This window comes from Rhinolophus sinicus, chromosome X (genome assembly GCF_036562045.2).
Source record: "Rhinolophus sinicus isolate RSC01 chromosome X, ASM3656204v1, whole genome shotgun sequence".
In the NCBI taxonomy this organism is placed as follows: Eukaryota; Metazoa; Chordata; class Mammalia; order Chiroptera; family Rhinolophidae; genus Rhinolophus; species Rhinolophus sinicus.
In genome coordinates, this window is record NC_133768.1 from 94,767,624 (window position 1) to 94,793,193 (window position 25,570).

Here is a 25,570-nt window from a genome sequence, read left to right on the forward strand (position 1 = left end):
GGCAAGGACAAATCCCATACATCTATAATCCTAAACATAAGTTTGTTTGGAAAAATATATACACTGAATATAATTAGAGCATATTGTGTTCCACAACTTTAAAAGCCAATACTTTAATGCTTACTTTTAACCTCTATCTATCCTGTGATCAGAGGGTATAGATAAGAAATAAGGAGCACTATTTTTCTTTCCTGCATATTCTTAGACATTCAAGTATCTACTTTAATACATTTTAAATTAAAGCTAACACATATTTTGTTTGCATCGTATAATGAGTTGAATGTTTGTGTCCCCTCCCCCCCAAAAAAAAATTTCATACGTTGAAATCTTAATCTCAGTGGTATCTAGATGGTATCTGGATGTAGGGCCTTTGGGAGGTAATTGCTTGTAGAGGATGAGTGTGGAATCCTCATGAATGGGATTAGTTCTCTTATAAAAAGAGGCCAGAGAGTTAGCTAGCTACTTTCTGCCATGTGAGGACACAGCAAGAAGACAGCATTCTGCAATGGAGAGGAGGGTCCTCACTAGAATCTGACCAGGCTGGCACCTCAATCTCGACTTTTCAGTCTCTAGAACTGTGAGAAATAAGTTTCTATTGATAAGCCACCCAGTTTATGGTATTTTGTTATAGCAGTCCGAGCTGACTAGGATACATACCAAATCTTGGCTTTCATCAACAACTTTGTTTTACTCAAAAGAGAAAAGAGTGTGGACTCCCAGAAAGAAGCACCCAAAGCTAAGTCCATTTTCGTGTGATATCTGGTGGCCAAGAGGAGAAAAGGAAACTCCTTGAGAAAAGAGTATTGTCTCTGATGGTATCATGTCTAGAGGCTGCAAACCTGAAGTCATGAAATTACTCAGAGCCTGCAATTTAAACTTTATTTCATACTTATTGTTAAATTACACAAAATCAGTGAATGGTTTCTAAAGCCACACCATTGGACAGATGTTTACAGTTGAAATCATGGGTTTTACATGATGCTGACAAAAATGTATATTTATAACATCTCCTATATACAATAATCAGTTATAGACAGAGAAAATGCACTTAATCTCAGCAAACCATGCACACCACAGCAATAACACACAATGATTTTCTGTAACAAGCTTTTCCACTGGCTCAGGCTTCATCCTGCTTTCCAACAGTAACTATCAGTTTTAAGAGGAAACATCAATTAAAACAAAACAAATTGAAATACCACAGTGTTCTACAGAATTTGCATTTTAAAAACACAATGTACACAAAATAGTTTCACTCTAAAACACTTTGACTTCAAGATGTGTTGGATTTTTTAAAAAATTCCTTTCAGTTTTTCAGTTCTCAAAATTCCCAGGACTGCTACTGTCAGACAAAGCAAACTTTAGATATATCTATACAAGCTCAGAGTCAAGAATATTTATTTTTGAACTCAAGTAGCTTCTTTTCCAGCTTGTGGCCATATTATTACAGATGAACTAGATCATGCAAATGAGCAGATTGTACAAGATGTGACTTTATTTCTAAGCATGACCTTCCTGAAAACACAAATGCCACGTCCAATTGCTTTGTTTGATCAACAGCCAGGGGGGTAGTGTAAGTTCTTACAAAAGTACAGCAAAACATGTAAAATGGAAACTTGACGGAATCATGATGCTTCATAGCACAGTGGGTTACATACTTTTTTTTTGCCCTGCTCAATTCATAATTAATACCCTAAAAGTATTTACGTATTGAATTACAATACTAAATCACTTTCCTCAATTCATATGCTGTTTCTTAACCTCACTGCAGAACAGTTTTCGTTTGTTCTTTCTTAAAACAAAACCTGGTAGAGGGTTAACCAAAGTATTGAGATACAACTTTTGGTGTTACTGAATAACTCTGGCTATCCTAATGTTTATTCTACCATTGTTTTTCTCTTGTAATTGTCTACAATCTGTCAACACGAAAAAGAACTAATGGGCTAGAAATAGTCAGCCGAACTGGAAACAGTACAATAAAAATATACAAAAAGTAAATAACAATTTATTCACATTCAGGTTCAATTCTATCTGATCAAGAATAACTTCAGCAATATTTTTAGACACATTATCCTCTTCAAGAATTTCTTGACAAGGACCTCACTACACAAACATTGATAAGACAATTCTATAGAAAGTCCTGACTTTAATCCAGGATTATATATCACAATAAACTCAGCAACACACCATTTAGATGATGAAGGAAAAGTCTATAAGTGGGTTAGTTTGGAATGAACACATCTCAGAGAAGCCTTAAAATGAATGAGAAGCAGCGCCAAAAAGATTCCAGAATTGTTGAAATTACAGTGCCCAGAAAGTGTCTGGAAATTAAATCTTTACATTGGTATTCCAGTTGGAAAAAAAGTGTTTTGTTAATATGAGATACACCCTGTTTAAAACCTTTGAACAGTAGAAGGTAGAAAAAGTTTAAAATTTTAAACATCTCTTCAATAACAAGATATGAGTCCTGTTCTACTTAAAAAGCCAGTATTTTTACATAAAACTACCCATGTTTGGGAGAGAAATTTTTCATTTTCTACATTTTGGTAAAATTTACCATCACTTCTTATTCTGTTTAAATAGATTTCTTGTTAAAATTGGAAGAAAATAAAGCCAAATTAGCCATAAGTTAAATGGCCACATTTTGTTTTCATTTTGTCTCTGTAATTTAAGAACTTCTTAAAATATCTAAACAGCAATTTCTGGTGAGTCTGGTTTGGATTTATAAATATTCCAACAAACCAAAAAAGACAATTTAATTACATATTGAAATGTGTTTTACCCACGCACAGTATAACGTTTAATTGAAAGGCAACTGTAAAGGCAACATCTTCACTTTCTTTTAACTTCCACACTTAAGTAAGCAGGATGTGTTTGGATACGCTCATCTTTTAAGATTTGCCATATTTTTACTGATGCTTTGGGAGAACTGTGCAAACGCCTTTGGGAGCCATTTAACGCCATTTCTCTACACTGCCTATATAGTCATTGGTGCCATTGCTGGTGTTGCTATCGCTTTGCTCTTGGCCTGGGTTCTGCTTCTGGCTTCCCTGGTTGTCCTTCTGACTCAAATTCTGACTTGAACTCTGAGTCAAATTCTGAATCAGATTCTGAATCAGATTCTGAGTCACATTCTGATTTGCATTCAGATTTGCATTCTGACTCTGATTTTGACTTGGATTCTGGCTCTGGCCCTGAATCTGGCTCTGGAAATGGGTCTGAAGGATCCTTCCCTTCAGAAATTTGCGTTGTTCCTGACGCTTTCGCCTAGCTTCCTGATGGTCCTTCTGCCTCATAAATTGATACCTTTGCAGAAAGAGGTCTTTGGCATAGCTGTACAATTCCATATCCAGAAAATTCAGTCCCTCAATACGCTTTTGGATTTCCCCACTGATCTCTACACTAGAGGCCCTAGTGGTATTATATTGGGTAAATGGCGAAATAAAGTTCATGTTGAAGGTTTTCTCAAACAGATACTGGGTCTTCCGCTGATACTCAGTGAGGCCGAAGAATGCCATGTGCTTCAGATTCGATTTGGCACTTTCTAAGAGGACCTTGTTTCTTTGCTTTTCGGGCATGACAGAGAGGTTGTAGCAGCCTACTAGGGTCAGGTCAGAGAGCATGCGCACCTGGCGGTTGTTGGCTAGATTATAGGGACAGTCCATGAACTCTTTCAGGGGGCAGCCAGACCAGTCATCACCAGTGTAGCAGCTGGGCAGCTCTTCAGAGGTTGGGGGCCTTCCATCGCAGACATGCAGTGATGCTTTCCATGTTGCCCCTCTCTGGACATGCCTCCACTCACTCAAGTACCGGGACACTGGGTCTCGGAGGATGGTGATGTAGTGGAAGTTCCTATGGACAAAGCACGAAGACCAACAGTCAGGGGTGTGGGTGACATAAGTGGCATCAGGAAGATGCATGGCATATGTGATGTTCACTGGCCAGTAAGAAAGGCAAAAGGAGAATGATGAAGATCTAGTGGCATTTGTCCTGTGAACTGTGCTGTAGTCCCCTCTGTGAGTGCCACTAGCCTGTCCAGATAGCTATTCTTCCACCTAATTTGCTGGTATAAAAAGTTTAGGCCCAAGACATCAGCCTTGTCATTCTTCCCTCCTTTCCCCTTGCCTTTTGTTTCTCTCTTGCCAACCAATGACATAATCCTTCCAGTGACCTCATTTGCTAAGTAGGCAACCATTTTATTTCATACCCCCACCTGTAAACCCCCATTAACTAATCATGTAATGGAGACTCAGTGGAATTGATGAGTGAACACAGATTCTAATCTTTCTTACTAAATGTATAAAAGCATTTTGCCAATATCCACTCTAATCAGGATGTCTTATTCAAAAACAAAAGCTCATTGAAAAAGTGTCTGATAATGATATCTTTGATTCTGGCTGTTGTCATAACATCACAGCTCATACATATGGAAGTGGAATGTAGAGATAGGCAGAGCAGGCCAGGGCCTCCAGAAATAAACATTGTGGTTAATCACTGACTGAAAGAGACATGGTATCTGCCAATGGCATATATACAAGCTACCACCTTAGTTTCAGCCTTTGCTCACATGATAATTTTCCCATGATAGGAAAGTTAACTCTATCAGCATCAAAATGTCCCTTTTCTTTACCCAATGAAAGGACACCTGGATGACAGAAAGAGCGGAGGCTTTGCTATGCAGCTATCTTCACTTTAAAGCTGCAAACTGATAAAGTTCTTTGCTCAAATAGCAGACTAGCAAACATTTAAACCATACACCCACACACACCCATACACAGCAGGTGCACACACATGCACCACACCCCAGAAACGCTAAGGCCTATGATGTGATCATGCATTCTCAAGGGGAGAAACAACCCTGGAGTGGGATTTTAAAACAAGAAATGGGTTTCCGCTCAGGTTCAGTAGATGAAAGATCAGGTCATGGAAGGGCATATTTTGGAAGGAAAACAACAATAAACACTATACATTAGCATTTAGTTTCTTAAAGGAAATCTGGGGAATGGCTTGAAGCTTTTCTGAAGTTTATTATTCCCATCTAAAGGGGTGTTGGCTCTGTACACACGTACAGGTTGCCAGAAGGAACCACCTCAACCATCCGAATGGCTGAGTCTGTTGGCTGATGTCCTCTCCCAAGTCTTGGGCTTTGAGCAACTCGGGCACCCTGGGAGCTATCCTGTATGCCTCTGTTCTATGCATGGCGTTTCCTCTGCCTCCTGTGACCTTCCTTCTTTGACTGAAAAACTCTACTCATCTTTCAGGTTCTAATCTAAGTACTACCGCTCCTCTGAGAAAATTTACCCTATCCCTTGCTGCCAGCCATCACCTCTTCCCTGTGTCACCATAGTACTTCCACACTTAGCCTGTGTTAAAACACTTTTGATACTGAATTGCAATTACTTGTTTGTGTTTCTGCTTAAACTATGTTTTCCAGGACGGGGGCTCTGTGTTATTCTTCTACAACTCCCATCCCACCCATTCCAGCTTTGTACCTTGGCCTTTATACCGGACACAAAGCAGAATTCAGTAACTCCTTTAATTGCTTATTTAATGAACTATTCTGGAGAAGTTGGGGAAAGAGAGTTAGGAAGTACAAAGGACATGCTTTACCATATAAAAACTCTGGATAATCTTTTAAGCGTCTTGCCAAAAATCACAGAAAGTTGTTTTTTTTTCAAATCACCTTATATGTTTTTCTGGGATACACGAGCATGGGGCACAGGAAAAGCATCTGGGACTAAGGATGGACAAAGGGCTAAGACCGCCTTCACCTATCTCACCACTTTTCTTAGGACCTTTCTGACTTTGCTGGTGTCACTGAAATTCATTTCAGTAAGGACCCACTGCTAATGAGTAGCAACTTTTGTTTCTCGGAAGCCTTTACCAACAAAGGTGACTACTATTCCCATGGGCTCCCTCCTTCCACTCCTAGTTTTCCCATGATTGATTGATTCATTCATTTATTCAACACATATTTATCAAGCCTTTATATTCTAGGCCTGAGGAGATAGCTTAGTGGCAATTAGTCTGATTATTTGGGAAAAAAAAGAAATTTATGAAGTCCAGTGACACATTTGGATTACTCTTTCAACCAGCTTTTCTAGACATACATTATAATGGGGGCTGCTGGGTGTTTTAAATCCCCATAATGGAGTCATCTTCATGCTTAGCTGACAGTCCTCCTGCCTTAATTTGTTTTGCTGTTTTAAGTCTACAGTGACATCTTCTGGTAAATCCTAGAGTGCACCCCAGTGCAAGTCTGAGGCTCTCCTTTCTGAGAACTCTTCTTTATGTTTCAGAGCAGACAGATCGTAACTACCAGGGTTAGTGTCAGGATCAATGTTTTGTAAGCTCCATTTCCATATGGAGAGAGACAGGAGGCCCCACAGAAAGGCAGAGACAGACATGCAGAGAGTCTCTTGTGTTCTGGATGTGTGACCCCTTTCACCTGAAGGTCTCCTAGTGCCCGCGTGAGATGAGGGCAGACCAGTGTGGGCAGCCTCGGTGTCTATACTGTAGGGATTATCATGTCAACAGAGAAATTAGAGGAGACTATGTGTTTGCATGCATGCACTCGTATATACAAACACTGCCCTGGTGATAACAGCTACCCTACATCCAGATGGCTCTGGCAATTCAGTGATTGCCAACAGCCTCTTCTTCCACAGAAAATAGGCCCAGAGGCCCAGACTGCCACAACTGGAAACACTTGATGCTGCTTAAAAAAGGATCTCATATGTTAAAAGAAAGATCTGCTGAAGAGTAGCTCTCCAGGAGTATCCAGAGTCCTCCTGAATTGCGTAGTATGTTGGAGGTGGGAAGGCAGGTTAGGATAACACCTGGGAGGGTCAGTGGGGCAAATGATCCAGGATGCTCATGCTTCTGAGTGAAGAGTTGTTATGGCAATATCAGAGAAGCAGTCTTCCCTCCAGAGCAAGTGAGGATGTGAAAGCCCAAACTGATGGGAATGTGATTTGGGAATCAAAGAGGCACAGGAACATGGGTGGCATTTTTCCAGTGGTCAGTTCAGTTCAAGCAACTAATGTGTGCCTGGCACTGAGACAGACACTGAGGACACCAACGAGGATAAGACGCGGATACCTCAGGAGAGCATTTCAGTATAATGTGCTGTTAATGATGGAGCAAGTACAGGCACAATGAAAGCACTTGCAGTGCTTCTTAGCCTAACCTGATGATAAAGGAAGAGTTTCTGTAGCTTTATTTTGAAAAACAGGTAAGAATTAGATAAGGCAAGAAGAGAGGAAAGGAGAATGAAGCAGAAAGATCAGCATGAACAAAGGCCCAAAGGCATAAACTAGCCTGTTGTGTGTGGAGGAAGTGCATTGAAAACATCTTACTGGGAATTATGGGGTAGCGGCAGGAATTGAGGATGAAGAAGTGGTAATGAGCCTGGTTGTGGAAGACCTCAGGTACCATATTTAAGAATTTAGACTTCTGTGGGCAACAGAGAGGCCTTAAAGGATTTTAAGCAGGGAAGTAACATGATGAGATCTGTGTTTTAGAATGATCACTGTGTGTGGTGTGTAAAGATGGAATTAAGGAAATTAATTGAGGTTACCGTAGAAAACAAGACAAAAGAAGGGGTGCCAACTAGACAATTATCTGAGAGGTAGAATTAACAAGACTTGGTGACAAAATGAATGTAGGTGAGAGGAAGCAGGAGGAGTTAAGGATGCTTCCTAGGCCTCTGGCAGAAGGTTTGTGCCTGTGGGACATCCAAAACGAGAGTTGACTGGACAGATCTAGTACTCAGAGAGTGATCTGGGATTAAGATAAAGATGTGGACTTGTCAACAAAAAGTGGTAGTTTCAGACTGTGAGGACCTACCTACTCAGGGGTTGGTTTTTAATTTCATACATGTGGCTTCAGATATTTAAAGGCAGTGTTTAAAGCCTACTAAATGGGAGAAGATATTTGCCAATGATACATCTGAGAAGGGGTTAATATTCAAAATGTATAAAGAACTCATACAACTCAACACCCTCCCCCCAAAAAAACCAAAAAAAAAAGCCAAAAAAATCCTATTAAACACTTGGCAGAGGACTTGAATAAATATTTATCCAAAGAGGACATACGCATGGTCAATAGACATATGAAAAAATGCTCAACATCACTGATCATCAAAGAAATGCAAAGTAAAACCTCAATGAGATATCACCTCACCCCAGTCAGAATGGCTATCATCAGTAAATCAACAAACAAGTGTTGGCGAGGATGTAGAGAAAGTGGAACTATCATGCACTGTTGGTGGGATTGCAAATTGGTGCAGCCGCTATGGAAAACAGTATGGAGGTTCCTCAAAAAACTAAGAACAAAACTACCTAATGACCCAGCAATTCTACTTCTGAGTATTTATCTGAAAAAATCCAAAACACTAATTTGAAAAGGTTTGTTCACCTCTATGTTCACTGCAGCACTATTTGCAATAGCCGAGAGATGGAAGCAACACAAGTGCCCATCAATAGACAACTGGATAAAGGAGAAGTGGTACATATTGACAATGGAATATTACTCGGCCATAAAAAGGATGAAATTTTACCATTTGTGACAACATGAATGAACCTAGAGGATATTATGGTAAGTGAAATAACTCAGACAAAGACAAATGCCATATGATCTCACTTACATGTGGGATCTAAAGAACAAAATAAACAAACACACAAACAGAAAAAAGAATGCATTTGAGAGCCTGGGATAGAGGGAAATTCTCTGTAATCACACCAAAGTTAAAAAGTGAAAATATGCCTAAGAGAGGTAGCCATAGCACAAAAAAGGAGGAGAATATAGCAGGTTGAGGGGCTCGGACAAGCTTCACGAAGGAAATCGGTTTAAATCTGGGCCTTGAGACACACACAGGTTCAGATTTTATTAGGATATGAATAAGAAAATCCTAGGCAAAAGAAAGGGTAAGAAGGGTATAGAGTACAAGGTGAGTTTGATCAGGACATGGGATGTGGCCCATGAATGCCAGACTAAGGACCAAGAACTCAACGTCACATGGTAGATTGGCACAGGCAAGACTGAAGACAAGGGCTTTATCATCTGTGTGCCTTCCTTAAGCCTGAACTAACTCCTCTTATTCACATCCATCATGTAGATGAAAGGCCATGATTCCAGTGACACCCCCCACACACACATACACACACACCCATAGACCATTCCTTATGCTCCCTTTATAAGCACCTCCATTAGAATGTTCACAGTGAAGGGCTTTAAACTAATCTAAGCAGTGATCTTTAAGCTTGACCCAACTGTTGCAAGACTTATGGAAACGTTTCATGTGGGTTTTGTAGATGATTTATTTTTATTTTCCTGGGTTTTTATATATACATTATATATTATATATATTATATATAATATATAATATACTTATAAAATACATATATATAATATATATGCTGCCAAAAAATGTATACACATTTTAAGAAAGGAAAAAAACTATTAAAATTGTAATAATATATACCAATAACAAAAGATGAATACAAGTCATGTTTGACTTCTGCAATTCCAAGACATGCCATCATCCATCAAAGTGGTTACTGTCAGCATCCAAACACTTCTGATTATGGCAAACTACTGCTTGAGCAACGTTGACCAAAGTGTCCGCTTATATATATTTTTTTGGCATCCCTGATATATAAATATATATATATATATCCCTGATATATAAATAATGATATGAAAAAACTGGTAGATTTCTACATCTCAAACAGTAGTACAGCCACCCTGGTACTTAATAATCAAAGCATCCTAATACCAGTTTGAGTAAATAGTAACAAGATTACTTTAAATTATGAAAATATTAATGCAAACTTAATGCTTATTATCTGCCAAGTTCTGTTCTAAATGTGTCACATATATTAACTCCCTTAATCCTTACAACAGCCTGTGGATTACATGTTATTATTGTCCTCATTTATGGATAAGGAAAGTGAGGCGTGGGGGGGGGGTAAATAATTTGCCTAAGGCCATATATCTAAGAAGTGACAGAGTTGCGGTTTGAGCCCAGGTAGCCTGGATTCAGAGACCACTTTTTGACCACTATGCAACCCTGCCTCTTATAAAGAATGTGAACATCTATACAAGAAGGATGGGGCTACAGAGGGCTTTCAGAGAAGGATTGACCCCGACTGAATTGGCTGGATCCAAGAGCAACCAGGGATAGTGTCTGAAGGAGAGGAAGGATCTTGAAGAGTGAATGCCTTATTGTCCAGAAACAACTTCTGCTTTTGAGAACCAGAGAAACACAGAAGGTCAGAGCTAAGGGTCCCTTAGAGCTCAGCTTAGGGAAGCAGTAAGTGTGGTGGCTAGGAAAGTGGGCCCTGGAATCAGACTGTTAGAGTTGGTTCCACCACTCTGCTCTATGCCCTGAAACAGGTTATTCGACTTCTCTGGACCTGTTTTCTCCTTTGTACAATGGGAATAATCCTACTACTTACCTCATAGAGATGTTGGGAGGATAAAATTAATTCATATAAAGAGTTAGAATGGTGTTTTTCGTATAAGAAGCTCTTAACGAATGTTAACTATTATTATTTCGGCATTCCTCTCTTTCTGATCAGCACCTTACACAACAGCTCCATGTGTGGTTAGTTTTAGGCCAGTTTTAAGTGTGCCTGATTTTAGTGTTCAGTCAGATCCAGGTAGGACCTATGAAGTCAGTGGAGTGGACTACCCAAGGTCAGTTTGCCAGAGGGATAGGAGCACCTCCTAAAGGAAGAAAGAGTTACGTCCAGGGTTTGGGCCAAGATATGATCAGAGAACAAGACAATTTTTTTTTGTTATTATTATTTTGACCTTATCTTTATGCCCAGATCAATATGATATGGAGAAATAAAAAATAATTTTTAATGAAAAAGACAACATTTAATACCCCAAGATTTCTCTTCTTTATGTTAAATACGGTTTTCAACTATTCTCTACATTGCTTCACGTCACCTCACTATCCTCTTGTTTGCCTCTGAATGTATCCTACTTTATTGGAACATGCCCTCCAGGTACAGTGTGACAAGTAACAAGCAGGGACAGTCTATCGCTTACCTCATTCTTGACACCATTTTTCTTAATATGGCCTCATATCACATTGGTCTTTTTGTCAGACATGCCACAACACTGACACACAGTCAACTAAATTCTTTCATTCGCTTACACATACGAATGCCATTTTGAAACCCAATCTACCTTGTCCTGGACAGTTGCAGTTTATTCGTGGCTTTAATTTCTTCTTGTTAGAATAATTCTAAGCCTGTTAGAACACATCTGGATTCTGATTATACCCCCAATATCTTCACTATATCTTGCTATTCCTGTTGGCAATACCCATATCCAGGCACTGATCAAACAAACAAGATGCAAGTGAGAGCAGGTGTGGGGTAGCTGCTGGAAATCTCCCTTCAGGTTGACATAAACCCAAAGGGTGCTGCTGAATTGACTGATTTAATTTTAAATGACTGGGTCAAGTTCAGCCACAGGAAAATCACACTCAACTTGTTTCAGTTAGTAGTAATTGGACAGAAATATCTTGTCACCAAATGTGTCACTTAATTTAGATGACCAGGAGTCACATCTTTAAATTGGAGTCATGACTCCCCATCAGTTACCTGCATTAATTTAATGACCATTGTTTAGTACCTCTGTATACCCCGGTGCCATTATCGACAGAACACAGTGAAAGATTTGGGACTCTGTGCAAGTCTAGGCTAAATTTTCCATGTCATTGATAAGTAACTGAGGAAACAGCAATGACAACCAATGAAAGAGTTATCTGAGCAAGAAACCTGGGGGCCATCCTGACTCCTCTATCTTGCTCACCACTACCATCTGAACTTTCCGCAAGTCCACTGATTCTAGTTCTTAATAGCTCTCAAATTCATCCTTTTCACCACTGCCTGGGGTGAGGCCCTCATCACTCTACTGGATCACTGCAGCAGTGGTCTGGCCCATCTCCCTGCTTCTGGTCTCACATACATTCCGCACCCCCATATGGCACATATCCCACCTGTCATTCCCTAGTTAAGACCTCTCAATAGTTCTCTATCAACTGTGACGTCCAAGCTCCTCCATATGCTAGACACAGCCTTGTGGGACCTGGCAACCAACTTTCTTTCTCTCCACCCTTATCTCTATCAAGCTCCCTCTACACAAGTCTTTCTCAACCATGAGTGATTTTGTATCTCCCCTTCCCTGCCCCTGACTCCAGCACATTTGGCAATATCTGGACACATTTGGTTGTCACAACTGGGTGGGGGGTGGGGGGTGCAGTTTCTACTGGTATCTAGTGGGTCGAGTCTCAGTATGCTGCTGAACATGCTACAATGCAGACAAAGAATTATCGAACCAAATAACAATAGTGCCAATTTTGAGAAATCCTGCTCAATACTCTATGCCAGGTAAGTAAAAGTAATGTTGATTTTCCAAATTGGAGCCAGGGAATGATCCTACAGGTCCCTTTCCTTTGTATATGGAGTGCCTACTCTTTTGAATGACTTCTATCTGTCCTTTGTAGGTTATCTGGAAAACTCCTTCAAAACTCAAAGTTTGCCTCCTCCATGAAAACTTCCTTGAACTTCCTGGGCAGTCAACTCCCCTGGCATTCCTCTGTTCCAACTGCATTGGTATTCTCCCATTATAGCATTTATCACAATATGCTGAAATTGTCTAGTGATTTGTGTGCTTCCCCCATTGTACTATGAGCTTTGGGAGGGTAGGGGCTGTGTATCATTTATCAATGTAAGCTCCTCTGGGCTTAGCAGAATGTTTGACATAAAATAAGAGATTAATAAAAAATTGTTGAATGAACGTCTGCAGCAGAAGCAGCAAAGCTTAGGATGAGCTAATAGGAAAGTGCATATATTTTTTCTCTTTTTTTGTATCAACATTAAACGATACTTGCATCTGCAGAAAGCTGGAAACAAGTACATGGATTTGTTCTCTTAGCATAAATGGACAGTTCATGCTGGTAGTCACAGAAATAGCTAGTCTAAAGCCACTAGATGTCAGTATTAAATAACAGACATACCATTTTATACATGTGATGGAACATTTTAGGGAAATCTAGCTATGAAGAAGTTCGAATAATATTTAGTAGTTGTCCCTGGCTTTCTGTGTAACAGCCCAATGGTAATGAAGGCTGGGAAGTTTAAAGATATTAAATGTAAGTAAATGGATAAAAGCAAGAACCATATTTTTTTTTATTTTTTTTTAACAGATTGCCCTGCAATACGTATCTCAGTTCTAAGTCATGCAATCCTAGACTGTCAGAATAAGAAGAAATCTTTGAGGTGACAAAACATCTAGGTCAAGCCCTTCACTTTAGAGGTGGGGAAATCAAACCCTGACAGAGGCAAGGATTTGCCCACAAGTCACAAATTGCCAATAGCTCTTGGGAATCAACCTAAGTGCAAGGAATATTCCTGGGCTGAAAGCCTGTATTTTTAGTAGACTCTGGCTTTATGTCTGTTGATTACCTAAGACAGCAAATCAAACAGGCCTGGAAGATCTGACTAACCCTCAGGAGGGGAACCATTAGACTGCTGAAAATACCAGGGAATTCTGATGCACATATATGGTCGAGTTTGAGAACCACTGTCCAATGCATGTGGCTTCAGAGATCAAAAGTCTCTCAGAAATCCCAGGTAGTACCCAAAGTGTGGACAAGCCAACTGAGCTCCCAAGAGCAAGTCTGAGTTCCTCGTTGCACTCCTTAGACAAGTCCTAAGGATGCCCATTTCCATCCAGTGAACTTTGCCTGAGCAAAGTTATGAGGATAATGCTGTAAACATTTATTTTAAGGCTACTGGTTCGTGAAAGGCCACAATAAGGTTTTTCCTGCACTACTCAAGGGGGAAATAAATATCAAAGCCTCTTTTTTATGGAAGAAGGCCAGCAAAATTGTACCAGTTAAGGTCATAGGAGCGATCAATAAAAAGTTAATTTAAGAAACAAATTCTTAGCCCAAATCAATAGGAGTGAAGATTTTATTATACCTGTAGCTTAGATTGTTGTTGTTTTTCGAGTTCAGCCTTTGCACATCTTGTTCTGGGAGTAATGATGCGTGACAGAAAAATAAAACCTGTGGTTGGTGATCTTAAGTATACTCTCCAAACAGTGGAAGTTATATATGACATTGAGTCATTAATGCTGAAGATCTGGTCTCCTTCCTCTATTAATGTGTCTCCTACTGCATGGATCCTCCTACTGCATGTAAATGACTTGGTCAAAGCAAGGAGGATGGCTTACGTGAGCACAGACTAAATAAAAGCATGGTTAATTGAATCAAAGGGAAATATACCTCCAATGGGATTGGATGCCTCAAGCCGTGGAGTTGCCAATTTAACTGATTTTCTTGTGTGACTCATAAACTGGCAGTCCCCAAAGGAGTTCTATAAACACTGTGATCAGCAGTGGCAGCAGCCTCATAAAAGAAGTGTAGGGCTTCGAGAGGGGACTACTTTGAAGTGGATGGATGCTCACTTAAATGTGTTGCTTTGGGTGCATTTGTCAAAACAGTCTTGTGGCTTGGTAGTCATGCTTTATCTAGTGAGAAGAATGAGCTGTCACCTTCACAGAGAATGGGTTACTTAAGGCAGTAACATTCATAATTTCATTTGATTCTCTTCACAACACAAGGAAGACCTAAATGATCTGGATGCTGAACCTCTCCCTTTCTTCTTCAAGTTGATGCTGTGGGCTCATGACTTGGCCAGCCTCTTCTGGGCAACCCAGATGTGGGAAGCAGGACCAATCATTGGGAACTCACTGATCTATAAGACAACCAAGACTCCCAGTGGTTCTTTGAATGGATTGACTAGAGTCTTTAGTAGGACATAATCATTCCAGGGAAATACTGGGCATAATAAAACGAACTTGGAAAAGGCCTCGTACCCACCAAACAAGCTATTCAGTTATCCTTGCAGAGATGTTCTTCTATTCTTCACACCTCACCCGAAGGAGCAGTTCTGTGCATATAAGGTAATACCTTACTTAATTAACATCTTAATTAATTAATTTCCCCCCTCTGGTTAACTGAAGGTTAACCTATCTGTGTGTATTGTAGGGGAACATTCAACAGAGCACAAATGGATTTCATTAAACAGAACATTTTTCTATGCCATTCTTCTCTTGTTGCTTTTAAAAAGCAGGAAAATGATGTTTCCTTCTTTGTTGAAAAGAAGATTTCTAATGTCTGTAAATTCAAACTCAATGTAGAATTCTTCACAATAAGTACTGGTGATATTTACTTTTTAAAGAAGAAATCTAGCTCTCTTCTTTCCCAAAGCCTAATAGGCTCCAAAGTACATACATCTAAGGACTTTTGCAAACAGTGAAAAAGCTGATTTTTTTAACAAGATGTGAAATTCCAAGCTTTATGACCCGTAGTTACCAGCCTTCACCCAGAGTTCAATCAACTGCTTGGCAGCATGAAAAGTTTCGCAGTTTACACTGCCCCCTGAAATTTTTTTGCATCCTGAAATTATTTTCTGAGTCTCGGTTCATTAATACTCGGTGTGTTTTTGAGTGGAAAGAACTTCTACAGAAAACCCTCTTTAGTGTGTAGATGAGGTAGCTGAGGCCCCATGAAGGGATATGAGCTGCCCATGTCACATGGAGAGCAGCTCTGCAACTGATTAACAAATTTAGGCTTCCTGACTTCCCATCCAGGGACTCCTCCCTCTCTGCACGGTGCTTCTCAGCTTCCTGAGTGCTTCTAAGGGTCAGGCCCCTGCCCAACTGTCATCCTCTGGGGGATGTATTAGGGGCAGCCAAGGAGAGGGGTTGGTTCTCTTCCTTCCTCCAAAAGAGTGGGCAGAAATGAAGAGTGGTAAACTTCAACCTCCAGGGGACAGGAAGGGACTTGGGAAATGTCTAAGTGCCACCACTGAGACTACCATGGTTAATGTCTTGCTCTTAAAATGAGCATCCTTAGTATCTTTTGTCCTGGGAATCTATTGTTCCTGTCCTGTCTTTTTATTGGAAAGTGAATCCACTACAAAACACTGCATGTTCAAAGTCTCAACTAGACAGTAATAAAACTGGAATCTTCATGACATTCAATTCAGGAACAGGAATGCACAAGTTGGGGATATAATATTCTTTTAGCCCTAGAATTGAAGGGTTTGGCCTTAGGTTATAAGACAGATGTTTAATCAATCCATGATCAATGTACCAATGCTGGGTGACCCCCAAATTGCCATAATTTGAGCTGTGGGCACAATAGTGAGGCAGCCATATGTATATGGGCACCTGCTCTCAAAGAGCTTACAATTTACTTGGGGAGCAGAACACAATTCAGTGAGGGAGTAAAGGTAGAGTATAGTGAGGGGCTGATTGTGTCATACAGAGTCTAAGTGCAAAATGAGTCAGCACGGAGAGAGTTTAATGTGTGCTATGGTAATCAAGGAAGGCTTCATGGAGTAGGAGAAAGCTGATCAAGCTCTAAAGGATAGAAAAGATTTAAGTGTGTGATGGGGAGGGTAGGATGCATTCTGACATGAACATACAGCACATAGAGGACCTACTAATAAATGTTATGATTTAGTGGGTGCTTGCATTGTGCTAGGCACTCTGGTAGATGATTCCTCATAGAAACCCATTAAATGGGTGCCAATGTCTCCATTTTAGGCGCAGTACTGCACTGTCCAATATAGCCACCAGCCCACAGATGGAGACTGAGCCTTTTGAAATGTGTCTAGTCGAAAGTAAGAAGTGTTTGAAGTGTTTTTAAGCATATGTGCTAATACCAAGACTGAGAGGAAGATAAAATGTCTCATGAATTATTATTTATACTGATTATATGTTAAAATAATATTTTGATATATTGGGTTAAATAAAATATATTGTTAAATTTAATTTCACCTGTATCTTTTCATTTTTAATGTGGCTATTAGAAGATTTAAAATTACAAATGTTACATTATATTTCTGTTAGTGCTACTCTAGAGCCTGAGTGCCTGGGTTCAAATTTCAGCCTTGGCAGTTACTAGCTTTGTCAGCTTGGGCAAATAACTTAATCTCTCTGTGCTTCTGTTTTTCTCATTTACAAAGTGGGGAAAACCACGTGGTCTCAATGAAGCTAAAATGATTACATATATATATATATATATATATATATATATATATATATATATATATATATAAAATCTTAAATCTATCTTGGAATATAATACTCAACAAATGTTAGTTGCTATTATTGTTACTATTATTATAAAGATAAGGGTATTCAGTTAACAGATGCTATTTAACCGTCCTAAAATCCCAGAATTAGTTAGTGACTGTCAGGTCTGCGTGACTCCTGAGCCCAAACTCTTGCCCACTTCCCTGGCTGATGCTATATTTGCTCTTTGTACCCTCACTGCCACGTATATCTGAGTTTCCAGTGTGTGTGTGCTCACTGAGCAGAGCCTCAGGAGCCACAGGCCAAGGGCACAACTGGCCTGGCTGGAGCAGGACGTTTAAAGTAGGAGACAGTTGGACCTACAAGGATGTGAAAGGAGGGGCTGATACCATGTTTTGGTAGGCCCATTACAGAGCCTCGGGAATGGAATCTGAGCACTTCAGAGCTGGGGCAAGGGATGGCGTGTATAGCCTGTTTCCCATTCCACAGATGAGGAAACCAGATAGCCGTCTCCCTTGCCATCTCTAGATCGTGAGACATCCTGAGATACACGGCATCATTTCTTTAGGGACCTCCACGAAGACTAGGAATCGGGTCGCAGGGCTTTTTTACATGGTAGGCAGTCAATAAACATAATTTAAGGTCATTGTGAGCACTTGTTCACCTGGGTCTGTGTCTGGGAGGAGGCACCTCAAGTGTGCTTTAGAGAAATTGTTAGAGGAAAACTAGTCAAGATAAATGCCTGCTCTCAGCATTGTGCTGGTTTCCAGAACAGCACAGGTGAAATGTTATCCCCTAAATGAAGGTTGCCCTTCTTTTTTTTCTTTTTTTTCAGGCGACCGAAGGTTGCCCTTCTTGAGTCCTGGGTTAATTTTAATGATCTCTAATATTGGAGCTCTAATATTGTTTTAAGGTGCTGAGAGAGATAAAGTACAAACCGTAGCGTTTGTGGGGGAAACAGACTTTGTTAACCATTTAAACTGTAAAAATTGTAGCCATTCAGAATTTTAAGGGCTGGCAGGGTTGTGCCTACTTTCCCCTCGGAGAGCTTTTTTTCTGCAGGTATTTAGGCTGCAAAAGGTACAACAATTACTGTATAACATGGTTGTTCTGTATGTGTGTGGAAATAAGCATGATATATACTACCAGGCACAGCAGTTTCCAGGCTCTCGACCTCACGTGGAAAAGTGCTGGCTCAGGTAGTAGATGGCCATCAGCTAGGATCAGGCGGCCATCAGCTGTAACCAGTTAGCCATTAGCTACTGATACAGCTGCCATGTCTGTGTTGGTTGGTTGGTTGGCAGAGAAGCAGACGGCGGATTTTGCATCCTGTGGCTCCTGCCTCCTGTATCTCCAACCCAGCTGCCAGCAAGACTCTAGTGGTTGAACTCCCCTATCTATGGCTCCATTGGTGTTCCTTTTTGGCCTCACCATGTCCTGTGTTCTTATGAGGAAAGTGGGACCAGATTCCCTGCATGACAGTCTGTTTCTTTACAGTGATAACTTTGGGAATGGAAAGCAATCTCACTAATCCCCCTCCCAACCTCTCTACCTAAAAAAGAATCCGATGTCACATTGGAGTGAGTACAGGAAGGGGTACCAAAGACAAGAAGATCCTGCTTGAGCAGAAGGAATTATTTTGAAGGTTATATTAGTGCTAGAAGCTTGCAAGTGTTCTGTAAGTTCTGTGCATCTGAGGTTATTTTTCATGGTGTAGGTAAGGCACACTGTGGCTACCTGTGTTTCCCATTTAAGGCAAAAAGAGGACCTACCCTGGAATCAGGGTTGTAGCATTGGGGAGCTTAGGGGGCCAAGTGCCCTCCTCACTTCCTCCCCAGTCACAGAATGCTCCTCCAAGTTGCAACTGAATATCACACTGTAATGTCCTAAGTCCTAGAGAAAAGGTCTTTTTGTATCTGTCCAAAACGTACCAGAGTGGGAAAGGTTACAGTACGTGAAATCAGACAACTATGTAGTTTGTGAAATATAAGTCATGGTCCCATTTGGTTGGTGAAAGCATAAACATCCCACAATTTTTGAGAGTGCAAATTCTTTCTTAAGTGGCATTTTATAAGCATCATCTTGTGCAAAATGGGACCCTGTGTGACTGAGAAGGGGTGGGGCCATTGTACAGTCATAGTGGGGAGCAGTTCACTGAACAGGAAGCTTCCACAGCACCCTCCATGTACAGACTGAGCTCTGAGCTACTCTCCAGATGGTTGAGAGCCATATTCCAAGTGTGTAAACCAGCTGAAAGGCAAAGCCTCTGTAAAGGAAACTGATGGGAGCCACATACAGGTGAAGGCAGCAGATCCATATTTTGCAGACTAGCAGGGTTGGCAGGCCCCTCAGACATCACTCCATCTAATCACTTAATAACGAGCACACCACAGCCCAGAGATGAATGACAGGGGCTTGTCCGGGGCCACAAGGCCAATTTGTGGCAGAGTCATGAACCAAAACCAAGTCTCTAACTCCATCCTCAGGTTTCAGAATACCATCGTCAGGGTGACCGATGAACAAGAATCAGCTTCAGTAAAATGCAGCCCCTCTGTTTGGTAGAAGCTCACTTATTCTCTACTGCAAGATTTAAAAGCCATAAAGAAGGACTAAACGTCAATGCTCAGACTAAGAGAGATGTGAGAGATATGTGACTCTGATTTTCCAACTTAAGGCAAATGCTTGAGGATGACACCACCCTCAGACACTTCCATTAATCATTCACTTTGAAGACGTCAATGGGGAGTCAGATTCACTTACAGGCTGCATGAACCACCACCTACAGAGATTTCCCTCATGGCTTGGCTTTTCTCCCTTCAATTGAGGTTAATTCTTAGAGATAGTGACCCGCAGCAAGTTGGATTTAAAGCCACAGATGATTACTCTAAATGACAACCCCTTTCCCACAATCGCTTTTCAGAAAGGTCTTCTGAAGAAAATTCATTGATATCAGTGCCTGGGAGAAAGAAGGAGGAGGGAGGGAGGGAAGGAAGAAGTGAGGGAAGCCAAGTGACTAGCAATCAGAAGTTTCATATGAAACGGTGAATGGCTCACCATTCTTATACCTTTAGTTCCTCGCATACTCCCTTCAAGTACACAGGACAAGAAATAGAATTACCAGTTTTCAGATGAGGAGCTTGAGCCTCAAAGGAAGTGACTTGCCCAAGGATACCCAACTACTCAGCAGTGGGTCTAGGACCAGAACCCAGGTCTCCTAACTCCCAATTTAGTGTTTCTCCCACTATTCTTTGCTGCACATTAAGCCCAAATGGATGTCTTGTGTCTTTAACCAGGCTGTACATTACTTAAAGATCAAGACTACTGGGCACCCCCACCATCTCTCAGCACAAGGCCCAGCACCTTATGGGGATGCAGACTGGTGGGTCAGTTGATGGAACATCAACTGTGAAGCCTGGAATTGCCCAGGATGCTCCTTTTTGCCTTTGCGCACATCATTGTACTTCAGCTCCTCCTCCAAGGTTATTCATCACGAATCAGAGCCCAAGGGCATTATTCCCCAAGCGACACAGGTCCCTTATTCCCAACACTACCTTTTGTCTGGCTTGCTGTAGCTCTTTAGGCCCCAGTTTTGGCATTCTCCAGCCAGGAGAGACTATTGCACACATGATGCCACCCGACAGGGTGAAGAAGCCCCCTTCCCCTCAAACACTTCTCTACTGAGACCTGAAATCCCACATTAAGTTACTATTTATTTTGTCCTTCATGGTGGCCAGAAGCCGCTGTCCTCTGATCTTCTCCATCCCATTTTATACCTTTCCCTTCCTCTAGCCTTTCCCTGCTGGATTCTCTTGGCTTAGGCTGTTCAAAATCAGATTAAGAACAGCGATACACTCTTTTCAAGGTGTCATGTACTTAACACCACCAGAAAGATTTCTATTTCAGAGAAGCATCCCCTGGTGGGAAATGCTGTACCCTCTTCTTTCAGGGGAGAATTGCCAGGGGCAGCAGGGCAAATACTATGGGGTAAGAGGCCTTCCTGAAATCACAGCCTGCAGGTGACTGGCCATTGAGTGCAGGTAAAAGGCTGCTTCAATAGTCACAGTCAGGAAGCTTGTTCCTTTCTGCTCAAAGAAGGCACAGGAATTTAAAATGAGACCATTTGGTGACAGTTTTGATCAAACTTCTTTTCCTTTTCAGAATCATGAATCAGTCATGAACACACTAAGTTAAAACAAGATTTGATCTCCCTAGAGCTATGTGTGGAGTCCTCTTGTACCCCTACCGCACCTCCTTTCATTTAACATTCAGTAGTCAAGGTGTGACTAGAAATATGTGTGGGGAGAATACATCGACCTTCACCTTCAGTGTGGTGAGAAGAATGTGTTGACAGTTGAAATATGGGCAGGTACATTGTGGAGAGGCCGGTGTTGCTGCATTTCAGTGTTCCAAGCATACTTCAGGTGACAAGTGAGTCACCTTTGAGTTTCTTAAATAATTTGAAATACACTATATTTCTCAGTTCATTTTCAAGGATTAAATATCTATTATTCCAAACTTTTTTGAAGGCATAGCAACCTCTTTGTCCTCTTCTAAAAACTCATCTATGATAATGAGCTTTTAACAAGGCACATTTTCTTCCTCTCTCATTAGATCCTCACAACATGCTTGTGAAATAGATAGGTCCAGTCCATTTCATAGGCACAGATATTAGTGCACAGAGAGGTGAAAGGTTACACAGCTAGTAAGTGATCAAGTTACATGTCTGAAATCTACGTCTAGACATTCAGACTCACTCTGCTACCTCATACCACTTTTCTCATTTATTTGAGAATGAATGGAATTTTGTGTGAAGCAGTGCAGAGATTTCTGCAATATCCTAACAGGATGTACAACCAGGGCCAGCCTTGTGGGGTGGCATGGTTTTCAGGAGTGCTGGGAGCACAGCCTCTTCCTCTCATAGTTGGCCAGAAAAACACAATCAATGTGAGGTTTATTCCTTTGGTTTAAGGACCTGCCTCCTGTGTGATCAGGGAATAAGGGGTAGAGGGTCATAAGCCATTAAGAGTTACCAGTCATTTAGATGGGGGAAGCTCTAAATGACCTCTAAGATATCCCTCCTATGGATTTAATAATCAGGTCCCGCACTAAAGGGGGTATGCAGGGCATGTATAGAGATAGGCACTGAGCTTTGAGGAAGGAAAAGAAAGCTGAGAAGGAAAACTGAGGACACCAAAGGCAAACTTGGCTGCCTTAGAATTTTGCCGGGGCTAAGGGCTGTCAGGAATCTCTGGTTTGAAAGTAAATGTGAGAACAAACATGTAAAGGGTGAAGAACAAGACTTTGCAGAGTAAATTACCAGGCTGATTTTTAGTTGAATATTGTCTACGATTTATCACTAAGTTACTGACCCAGTCTTATCTTCTATCCTATTACTGTTTCCCTGCACATGGACTGTCACACTCTAAGCAAACGAAACTCTTTCTCCCTGTCCTCACATTGCTGCCTCCTGCTTTTGCTTATGCTCGTTCCCCCCAGGCACAACATTGCCGGCTCCTCTCTACCTGTCTCTCCAAATAAGATTATTTTCTTAAGGCTTCCTCCCTCTTAATATCCATAGCTGAAGTGCCATGCTTTCCGTTGAACCTCTGGAAAGGGTCATCTGGACTTCTCTGAGGGGACCCTGTTCCTCTGACTTTGTAATGCAAGGTATTCATGTCTAAGTCTTCTCTTCCCTCCAAGGTTATGGGCATCTTGGAAAGAGGGCAAGGCCACGTCCTCTTTATATGTCTTCTCCTCTCTCCTCATGGACCTAGCTGGCCCAGAGTCTTCAGAAACAGCCAGCCATTGATAAATGCTTTGTAGTTAAGAACTCAGTCTTTGGAATCAGAAAGTTCTGGAAGCATGCCCTAGCTTATATAACCTTATGCAAATTATTTAACCTCTCTAAGTATTGGTTTCCTCATCTGTGAGCACCCACTTCACAGAGTTGTGATTTATCAAATGAAATAACCCATGTAGAGTGCTTATCATGATACAGGATACCTGGTACATATGCCACAATTATTTTCTATTAATATTATTTTCTCCTAATGAAATGTGCTGTCCTCTCAGGTATTCTTTATCAATAACCAACAGAGCCATTATCTCAGAAGCAAAGCGAATCATGTTAGAAGGGTTGTTAAATGCCCTGACTCACAATATATTTATAGTGACATTTACCCCACCAAAACGCAGGGAAAGACAGGAAATGGTTTCAATTTGAATCCGTTAATTCTGTGGTCCACATGCTGAATGCCGCCAAAGCTCCACTCCTTGGGCGGCGGTTGTGGAGATGGAACAGCGGCAGTTTTTCATTTTCCAGTCTACTCAACCTTCCAAGAATCTCAATGCCTCATTGATTCATAATACAGTGCATAAAGATTTCATTTTCCCTGCCCACAGTGATACATTATGGAGGCAATCTGTTTTGCCACTGAAAAGTTTGCTTACTAGAAAAATTTGGAGTTTTGACATTCAGGAAATTACAGTCATCTGTAAAACACGATTGATATGCCAAGGCTAACATTTTCATTGCACTTGCAGAGCCAGAGTAACTATGATAAAATACGTGTTACCCCACACACGTTTCAGGATCTTTTACGGAAACATTAGTTAGCTCTGAGAACCCGTCCCAAGATTCCAGGGCTGCAATGACTGTGCCGCTGGGCTGTTGGTCATTCACAAGGATACATCCATCGATCAAAGCTAGACTCGGGTGCTAAGACAAAGTGATGGCTGAAAACATCTTTTGACTTGGTCTTGGATTCAAGGCTGGCATTATTTCCCCAAGCGACCAGGTTAAAGACATGAAAGGGAATCTAGGAAAATGAGTTGAAAATTTCCACCCCCATTGTGGACTTATTAGCCAGCCACAAAAGGTACAGGTTTATATTAGATAGAAGTAGAAGTTGAAGGCTTACAAAAGAGAAATTAGACTGTTCTCTGTCTGCTTGCATTTTAAATTTGCTATCTGTATTTTTACACAAGCATTTCTTCGTCTCTCTTTTTTTTAAAACTTTATTGGGGTGATAATTGTTAGTAAAATTACATAGATTTCAGGTGTACAATTCTGTATTACATCATCTATAAATCCCATTGTGTGTTCACCACCCAGAATCAGTTCTCCTTCCGTCACCATATATTTGATCCCCCTTACCATCATCTCCCACCCCCCTCCGCCCTTACCCTCTGGTAACCACTAAACTATTGTCTGTGTCTATGAGTTTCTGTTTCACATTTGCTTGTCTTGTTCTTTTGTTGTTTTTGGTTTATATACCACATATCAGTGAAATCATATGGTTCTCTGCTTTTTCTGACTGACTTATTTCGCTTAGCATTATACTCTCAAGATCCAACCATATTGTCACAAATGTTCCTATATCATCTTTTCTTACCGCCGAATAGTATTCCATTGTGTATATATACCACGACTTCTTTGTCCATTCATCTATCAAAGGACATTTTGGTTGTTTCCATGTCTTGGCCACCGGAAACAAAGCTTCAATGAACATTGGAGCACACATGTCTTTATGTGTAAATGTTTTCAGATTTTTTGGGTAGATACACAGGAGAGGGATTGCTGGGTCATACGGTAATTCTACTCGTAATTTTTTTTTAAATTAAATTTATTGAGGTGACAATTGTTAGTAAAATTACATAGATTTCAGGTGTACAATTCTGTATTACATCATCTATAAATCCCATTGTGTGTTCATCACCCAGAATCAGTTCTCCTTCCATCACCATATATTCGATCCCCCTTACCCTCATCTCCCACCCCCACCCCCACCCCCTTACCCTCTGGCAACCACCAAACCATTGTCTGTGTCTCTGAGTTTCTGTTTCTCATTTGTTTGTCTTGTTCTTTTGTTGCTTTTGGTTTATATACCACATATCAGTGAAATCACATGGTTCTCTGCTTTTTCTGTCTGACTTATTTCGCTCAGCATTACACTCTCAAGATCCATCCATGTTGTCACAAATGTTCCTATATCATCTTTTCTTACCACCGAATAGTATTCCATTGTGTATCTATACCACAACTTCTTCATCCATTCATCTATCGAAGGACATTTTGGTTGTTTCCATGTCTTGGCCACCGTAAACAAAGCTGCAATGAACATTGGAGCACACGTGTCTTTATCTCTAAATGTTTTCAGATTTTTGGGGTAGATACCCAGGAGAGGAATTGCTGGGTCATATGGCAATTCTATTCGTAATTTTTTGAGGAACCTCCACACCGCCTTCCAAAACGGCTGCACCAGTCTGCATTCCCACCAACAGTGTATGAGGGTTCCTTTTTCTCCACAGCGTCTCCAACACTTGTTACTATTTGTCTTGTTGATGGTAGCAATTCTGACTGGGGTGAGGTGATATCTCATTGTGGCTTTTATTTGCATTTCTCTGATGATTAGTGATGTTGAGCATTTTTTCACGT

General features: G+C 40.9%; 1 protein-coding gene across 3 annotated transcripts in view; it reads right to left on the reverse strand.

Moving 5' to 3' along the window:
- Positions 1–865: 865 nt before the first annotated feature.
- Positions 866–25,570, reverse strand: part of HS6ST2 (heparan sulfate 6-O-sulfotransferase 2) — a 382,562-nt gene continuing 357,857 nt past the window's right edge. For all 3 annotated transcript variants that reach the window (XM_019719129.2, XM_074324367.1, XM_074324366.1), the window contains one exon: positions 866–3,852. In XM_019719129.2, coding sequence (XP_019574688.2) covers positions 2,955–3,852 — 898 coding nt within the window. In that variant the 3' untranslated portion in view covers positions 866–2,954. The remainder of the gene's footprint in view (positions 3,853–25,570) is intronic.